Genomic DNA, 8,480 nt, shown 5'->3' with positions numbered 1-8,480 from the left:
GCCAACTCAGAGCAATGGCGAATGATTAGCGAAATTAGACAAAAATAAATTTACATCCATATTTTACTAACGAGCATAAAAGTAGACATGGTGAAGACACAGTGAAAGAAGGCAACCTCAATCTCACACTTACTCTTCTTTATAATACAATTCTAAAACTGGTGACTGAGTTAGTTTGTAGACGAGGAATCCAGTGTCAACCGCGTACGACAGCACCGATCCACCATACTTAAGAAGTGTATACATTTTCCTCATACACACATACACACATACATACACACATACATACATACATACATACACACATACATACACATACACATACATACACACATAAACACATACATACACACATACATACATACATACATACACACATACACACATACATACACACATACATACATACATACATACACACATACATACACATACACATACATACACACATACATACACACATACATACATACATACATACATACACATACACATACATACATACATACATACATACACACATACATACACACATACATACATACATACATACATACATACACATACACATACATACATACATACATACACACATACATACACACATACATACATACATACATACATACACATACACATACATACATACATACATACATACACACATACATACACACATACATACATACATACATACATACATACACATACACATACATACATACATACACACATACATACATACATACATACATACATACATACATACATACACACATACATACACATACACACACATACACACATCCATATTGTCTTGGAATAAACATAAAGGGTTCCTCTGTTATTGAATACGTACATAAACATCAGTACAAGGAATCTTGGTGAAACATTCTCACCAAAACATCTGTCAAGTGTAAAACATAAAAGGCCGGATATCGTTGTTTGGGACAGACAAGAAAAAGTATTGAACCGTCAAAAGAGGTCAGCTGCCCTGCTGATTTGAATATCTCCCTGGTAACCAAAGAGAAAGAAGATGACTATGAACAACTGCTTCGAAACCGCCAGTTTATATAAAAAAAAAAATTATCCAGATTATAAATCTGGATACAAGGATAACACAGGTCTGCGAAATGTAACTTTTTGAAAAAAGCATCATCAAAAAATAAAACTCATTTTCATTGTGTTGTTAATTGTTCTACTGTTTTCTTAATATATAATTTTCTTGAAAGGTGATAGAGAGAGACTAATGCCTCTATTGCAACTATCAACCTTTTACAAATGTATAGAAAAAGGAAAATAGAATGGAAAAAAGATAGACACAAAAAGTAATGAAAACATGTGAGGAGATTTTTATAAACAAAGATAAAATATAAACATTGAAGCACCAAGTGAGTTGGTATTTTAGAAGAGAAGGAAATCTCGCAAGAGAATAGCTGTGAGAACAGCTGAGAGGATCAGATAAAATACCCTTGTAGACGGAAAAAAGTGGACACCAAGCCGCAACAGAGAATCGAACGCTATACCTCTTACAGTTCAAAAGCTATTATTTAGCGTTATAAAAGACGGTATCTGCTGTTCGGGGTTGTTTAGTTTGATGGTACAGAGCTCTCAGCTGGAATCTGAGAGGTGCAGGGTTCGATTCTCTATAGCAGTCTTTTTCACCCCGTCCATAAAGGTTTAGTGGGTTTCTAACCCACTAATTTAATATAATGTTCGGTCATTCTTCGATACCTGTTAGAAATCAAGTGAGAAACAACAACTCGTGTGAGATTGTGAAGACATCATGTACATAAGGAATTTATTCCGATACGGAATGAGAGTATTTACGCAGCTTGTGCATCATCATTCAATAGAACAGAATGGAATTTGAAAAGGGAATGTTTTCACCTTGCCGTATTCCGTGACTGGTGAAGGGAACTGAAATTTTGTCTCATAGCAGCTACGGAGATGGAGAACACCATAGCTAGTCGCAGGTAGTGTACAGGAGAAGAAAGAGCGAGTGTTTGACGTGTCCATGCACGTCATGTTATAGAACATTATGTTATGAGTTCAAATTCCACCAAGGTCGACTTTGCCTTTCATCCTTTCGGGGTCGATAAATTAAGTACCAGTTGCGTACTGGGGTCGATCTAATCGACTGGCCCTCTACCTCAAAATTTTGGGCCTTGTGCTTAGAGTAGAAAAGAATGTTGGTATATGTCTGGGTTGGGGGGGGTATAGGTTGTTTTAGTGGGTAATAGATAATATGTGAATATAATTAAGGTAATAATTGGTAAATAAATAGAAATTGAATAGTAAATTGCAATGAAGAGTCGTTGCATTTGATATTCATAGCAGAGCGGAGCTTCAGTTGGTGAAGTCGCTCCAGTCTTTTGACGTCACTTCGGTAAAGAGTCCGGGTTTCACAACCGTCGAGGAGAGTGGAGATCACGACTGCTTTGTAGATACTCAATTTTGTTTTGTGGTTCTCTGTTCTAGATGACCCTTTTCCCCGGGAGGCCACCAAACACGGTGTGAGCCGCTCTTAATCGGTTCTCTACGTCCTCTTCCGATGTGCACTTATTCGAAAGCAAACTTTATAAGTATGAAAAGTGATTAAATTTTTCCAGGAAATGTTGACTCCTGGATTGTCTGAAGGCAGTTGATGAAACATTGCTGCAAGGTACAGGGAAAAGAGCCTCGGGGCCAAAACTCATCATTACAGTTCTTCCAGATTCGGAGAATCAATGTGAACAGACTGGTGTTTAATAGTAGTCCACCATGATTTAGAAATTCCACTGGAATATTATCTGGGCCAAGAGACTTACGCTACTTCATGCAGTTGAGCGCAATCTTGTGCTTTTCGTAGGATGGTAGCGTGTTCATCTAGTGTCGAGTTGGATGCAAGAAATCTTCCGTCACGTTGGAGTCTTGGTTCAGAAGACTCGAGAAGTGCTTTCTTGAGCGTTGAAGGATATCTGGTGGGTTAGTCAGGATGATGTTGGAGTCTACTGATTGAAGAGACCCTGGTGACGATCTCACGGGCCCCAAAAATTCTTTCGTTGCTGCGTAGAAGCGTCTGAGGTCACAAGCGTCAGCATACCCCTGGAGTTCAACGGCCTTTTGTCGCCACCAGTTGTTCTGCAAATCCCTCAATTTTGTTTGGCATTGTCTTTCAAGGTCTTGACATCTCACCTTTCTTGTGTCGCGATCTTGGATCTTGCTCATGAGAGAGGCGGGCCTGCCGTTTTGCATCGATCAATTGGTTGATTTCTTGATCATTGTCATCAGACTTCTTCTGATGTCTCCTTTTGCTGTACCCGAGTGTATTTTCAGCCACTGCAGTGATAGTTTTCCGAAGTGTGCTCCATTCCTTATCCATATCCTGGTTGTCAGATGGGATGGATTGAAGGTGTTTGAGAATGTATAAAAGGAGCTGATCTCCAGGTTGTTAAGCTTCGATGTGTCACGTTTTCTTCAGACTGGTTTTGTCTTTCTAGTCTTTGGTTTGTTGTTAACCATTACTCGAAGGCGGGTGATGACTAGTCGATGGTCTGTCCAACAATCGTCAGCACTGCTAGCCGTTCACGTGATGAGGACGTTTCTTTTGCCCCTTTGTCGGATGATGGAGTAGTCCAGAAGGTGCCAGTGTTTCGACCTGGGGTGCTTCCAGGTGGTCTTGAAGCGACTTGGGAGTCGAAATTGGGTGTTGGTGATGAAGCGAGAGAGTGTTCAGCGAACAGCCCAAGGAGCAAGAGTCCATTTTCATTGCAGTTTCCGACTCCTTCTTTGTTAATAACATTCTTCTATAGTCTGTTGTCGCTCCCCACTCTTGCATTGAAATCCCTGAGGAGGAGGAGGAGGAGCCTGTCATTTGGTGGTACATTGAGGACCAGGTCACTCAACTGTTTTTCACATTGTCAGTAGTATCAAGTGTAGGTGCGTAAGCAGAGATTAGTGTCACAAAGGTGGTGGCAGAGATCGGTATTCGGAAAGTCATAAGCCGTTCATTGATAGTGTTCCTTCACAAGCTTGGATTTTACAGCAAAAGCGACTCCATGAATTTTTCTCTCTCTTTCTTCTTTCCCTTTTCAGAAGAAGCTCTAACCCGAACCTATCTCTTCAGTTTCCACTGAGGGCAGTGATGTCGATGTTAAATCTCGCTAGTTCTATGGAGACAAGAGCTATTCAACGTTCTGATCTCTCTGTGTCTTGAGGATCGAGGCGCGTTCGCACGTTCCATGTTCCAATGGTTAGTTTAATTAATTAATTTAATTTAATTTCTGTTGTTGTTCGACTGCTTGAATGGGTGTCATGCTGGAGGCGGCTTACCAGCCAGGATTCTGTGCTGACATCCGATATTTAGCTCACCTTTTCTAGGTCCGTCCCCATTCAAGGTAAGCAGCGGTGTTCCCAAATAGGTCTGCCCAGTCGGAGATGTAGGACCGAGTCTCTGGGTTGTCACCAGGTCCCAGGAAGGCGACCACCTTTGCATCTGCCGCCAACGTGCAGGTCCGGACTAGAAGCTTCTTGTTTTGCCACGCACACAAATATGTGCATACATTTTTCTGTGTGTATGTGTGATTGTGTGTGTGCGTGTGTGTGATGCGTTTGTCTATATAAATGGGAGAAAAGTACTAAACTTAAAATAGTTTATTCGAAAAAAGCTGATAATTCATAGGGTTGCTACTACGAGTTCCTTGTTATGTGAGATGGTTCAGGAAAGAAAACAGTGGGAATGAAAAGACTTTGCTGTTAGTCACAGAAATACCGACATAACATCCTGTAAGCGACGGTAATATTGTCATAATGATTGTAATTGGTTGAGTCGTGTGAAAGAAATTGAAATCCAGATGTTCGTTAATAACTTCTGTGAGAGTTCCGTTTTTGTTGTGGGGGTTCCTAATTGAACAAATAAGATCCTATAAAATCAATAATGATACCCCTTGATTATCAGCACCTGAGAGCTTTGGCATGTGTCAAATGCACATACATACATACATACATGTATGTATGTATGCATGGTCGTACGTACGTACGTACGTATGTATGTATGTATGTATGTATGTATGTATGTATAACATATCTTATATACATGGACACAAACATTTTAGCAACGTAATGGCATCAGCGTGACAGCACAATTAAAGAGAAATGGACTCAAATCTACCAAGTAGCCTTTAGTTCAGCTTTTTAAAGTACATTATAGATTACGAACCTTTGTCGTTCGCACAAATGACGTCTCCATGAACAGTTTCTAAAGAAAAGCCGTAGACCGCAATTGATCCTGAGTCTCGCATTGTCATTGTAAATGTTACCGTGCATTAACAAAAGTTACAAAAGAAATATACGTTTTTAAAGAACTTTCACTAATTGAGAATTGCACATTGAAAAGAAAACCTTGCAGAGCTACAGCTATAAAAGAAGGACCAATATTGCTGAGGTAGCATAAAGTGTTTCAGACTCGGAAACATCACCAATCTCAAACATGTTGGCTATATTTTGTTTAGCAATCGTTCTTCCTCTCAGTTTCGCTGGTAAATAACCTCTCTCTATTCTATTGCTCTAGTAATCATTTTCGAGACCGTAACACGATTTTATGTCTATTTTTTCAAGACAATTTATATTTCTACACAACAAGACAACACAATACACAGCTTTTTGTTAACATATTTCCTAATATTGTTTGTTAATGTATTTCCAGCCCCAGGGGAACAAATCGTTGGTGGCTCTCCTGCAGCAAATTGTCAGTATCCATCCATCGTCCACTTGATCTTTGAAACTACTGACGGTGGTTTCGCTTGTGGTGGTACACTATTGGACAACCAACATGTTTTGACCGCTGCCCATTGCTTGTAAGTAAAAGTTCTTTCACTGGTTACAAACTAACCATGCTTCTTTACTACTTCGTAAACGTCTCTCATTGAGTCACTAATGCATCAAGGGACTTCGAAACAGACGAAACATAAAAGCTATGACAGCTGATGAATTTAATTATACGCCGAGTGAATTATTTTGATTTCATCCCCATTTATTCTCAACGGACTCTTAAATACCTTATTAAAATGTCTTTGTCTCCTCATTAATCTAGTAAACTGATCCTATATTTAGGAAGAGAATCACGGCTGGCTGACATAATGCATTATAGCACCACTAAGCAATGGCTTCTTGGTTCGTATTAACCATGGACAATATACATAAAATGTCCATGAAAATCTCTAGAGAATTCTGTAAACTGTTTCGGCCATAACAGCGTTATCTTCGAATGAAAAAGTCCCAAGAAGACCATCTAATTTCGGCAATGTAGATCTTCTTTAGACTTCAATTCCCAATATTTCTAACACCGTTTTCTTTCATTAAATACTCTAAAAGAAGCAGTCACTTGTACGATTTCTGTTTATATAATTTTCGCTGGTTTATGATCTCAAGCTAAAATTCTATTCATACTTACAGTAAAATAATTAAACTTTAGTTCGCCGTTTATAGTTACATATATTTGAGACATAGCTAAATATAGGAGATTGAAAGTAATGCACATGATTTCATTTTCATTTATTTAAGCAATCCTGGAACTCGTTCCATTTCTGTAAATATTGGTACCAATAATAACAAACAGAGAGGTCGATATGTTATGACAGCAACTAAATGGAAAGTACATTCTCAATATTCTTCTAGACCCATGCGTAAGTATTTTCCAATCGACACTTAACTGCATACTCTACACAAATAATCTTATATCGAAACATTTTGGGGATTTCCTTGTGATTACAGACATAAGTGAATGTTAAATACCTCAATGTAAGCTAAACACTGGCTATAAGCTTCAGTTAACACACAGCTAAATGTGTGTTAAACCCCAAAATATGTAACACTTACTCGAGAAGTTGTCAACCGTTGATAAGGTGTCCATTGTCTTTCTCTCGTGTTTCCACTGTTTTCGTAGGATTATTAATATGTTAGTCGTAAACTTTCTGACTAAAACCAAGTAAATTCCACATGTAGATTATGCAAATTAAAAGAGGGAAACGTTACTCATATAGTGACTGTAGCATGCTGGCACAGAAAGACATGACAATTTCGGGAGTGCAATCCACTGGTAGCTATGTAGAAAGTTAGTATTTGAACAGAGTGATGAATGGAATGAAAAATGAAACTAGTAAAGTACTAGAAAATAAGAAATACAAGATGTTGTGGGACATTAACATTCAGACCGACAGAGTAATAGAATCTAGAAGGCCTGATTTTGCTGTGGTAGATAAAGGGAATCGAAACTGCCATATAATTGTCTTTACAGTCGCAAATGATGAAAAAATAAATATGAGAGGTATAGAAAAAAATAGCTGGACCTAACCATTGAATTACAGAGACTATGGAAAGTTCGGGTAAAATGGATCCCAACCAGTTATAGGTGCATTGGGAACTTTCCCTAAAGATTTGAACAGAGGGGTAGAGGAAATAGGCATAAAACCCAGTTTGGTACAGCTGCAGCAAACAGTGTTATTAGGGACAGCTAGGAGGGTTCTTGGCATCTTAAGTAGCCCGATGTCAGGAATTCTTCTTTTCCAAGAATCTAATAATGATAATAATGTCTACTTTAAAAGGCAACGATATTGCTATGATTCGTCTACCTAAGCCAGTGCCGTTTGGAAACTGTGTAGCTGCTGCTGCCCTTCCTTCTCCAGGAGAGAAATTTGACAGAAGAAGATGTGTCGCGGCTGGATGGGGTAAAACTGGATGTAAGTATTCATTTCATTTACTATTACGCCGTTCAGTCAACCCGTCAATCACGCCCTTCTCTCTTTCTCTTTCTTTTGATCTCCCCCCGCTCTCTCTCTCCTCTGTGTGTGCGTGTCTATGTGCTCTTCTTCGATGTTTAATTCTGAATTAATGAAAATTCACCAGCGACATCCAATTTATTTTTAAGAGGACAAACAGTTTCTCAGGTGTTATACAGATTGCATATCCATTAGATCAAACGTATCCAAAATCAAGTGGAAATCTTTGAAAAAGTACTTATTGTCATTAGTAAACAAGAACGAAATGTAAAAAAAAAAAGTTTATTAATAAATAAGACAAAGAAAATCGCAACGAATTAATCACACAGGATAAAGATGATCAATACAATATCCAGATAGATAGATAGATTGTAGCACATACAGCCACAATCACTGACGACTAAATTTTGTTTATACGGTTTCTATTGCGCCCAGCTGCCCCACGATTTGGCATTTCGCTAAATCAGCCATAAACATACATGCCAAATGTATATACTAACAGAGTGAATCAACTGTTCCATAGAAGCAAACGAAGAACCTTGTTGACAGTCAAGTGTTCTAGCATTTTTTTGCTGACGGGGCGGTTATCTACCCCAGTCTGTGTGTGTGTGCTATAGGTAGCTTTAAGTGGTTTCATTTATATTTGTAGCGATGTATGAACTTGTAGCACATAGTCACTATATATATATATATATATATATATATATATATATATATATATAT

General features: G+C 38.4%; 1 protein-coding gene across 1 annotated transcript in view; it reads left to right on the top strand.

Annotated features, from left to right (window-relative positions):
• Positions 1-5,444: 5,444 nt before the first annotated feature.
• Positions 5,445-8,480, top strand: part of LOC106867938 (mast cell protease 2) — a 3,606-nt gene continuing 570 nt past the window's right edge. The window contains exons 1-4 of the mRNA XM_014913006.2: positions 5,445-5,519; positions 5,687-5,837; positions 6,544-6,665; positions 7,584-7,718. Coding sequence (XP_014768492.1) covers positions 5,471-5,519; positions 5,687-5,837; positions 6,544-6,665; positions 7,584-7,718 — 457 coding nt within the window. The 5' untranslated portion in view covers positions 5,445-5,470. The remainder of the gene's footprint in view (positions 5,520-5,686; positions 5,838-6,543; positions 6,666-7,583; positions 7,719-8,480) is intronic.

This window comes from Octopus bimaculoides, chromosome 25, assembly GCF_001194135.2.
Source record: "Octopus bimaculoides isolate UCB-OBI-ISO-001 chromosome 25, ASM119413v2, whole genome shotgun sequence".
NCBI classification, from domain to species: Eukaryota; Metazoa; Mollusca; class Cephalopoda; order Octopoda; family Octopodidae; genus Octopus; species Octopus bimaculoides.
The sequence above is the reverse complement of the archived record's forward strand: the minus strand, read 5'-3'. Positions and strand labels throughout refer to the sequence as shown.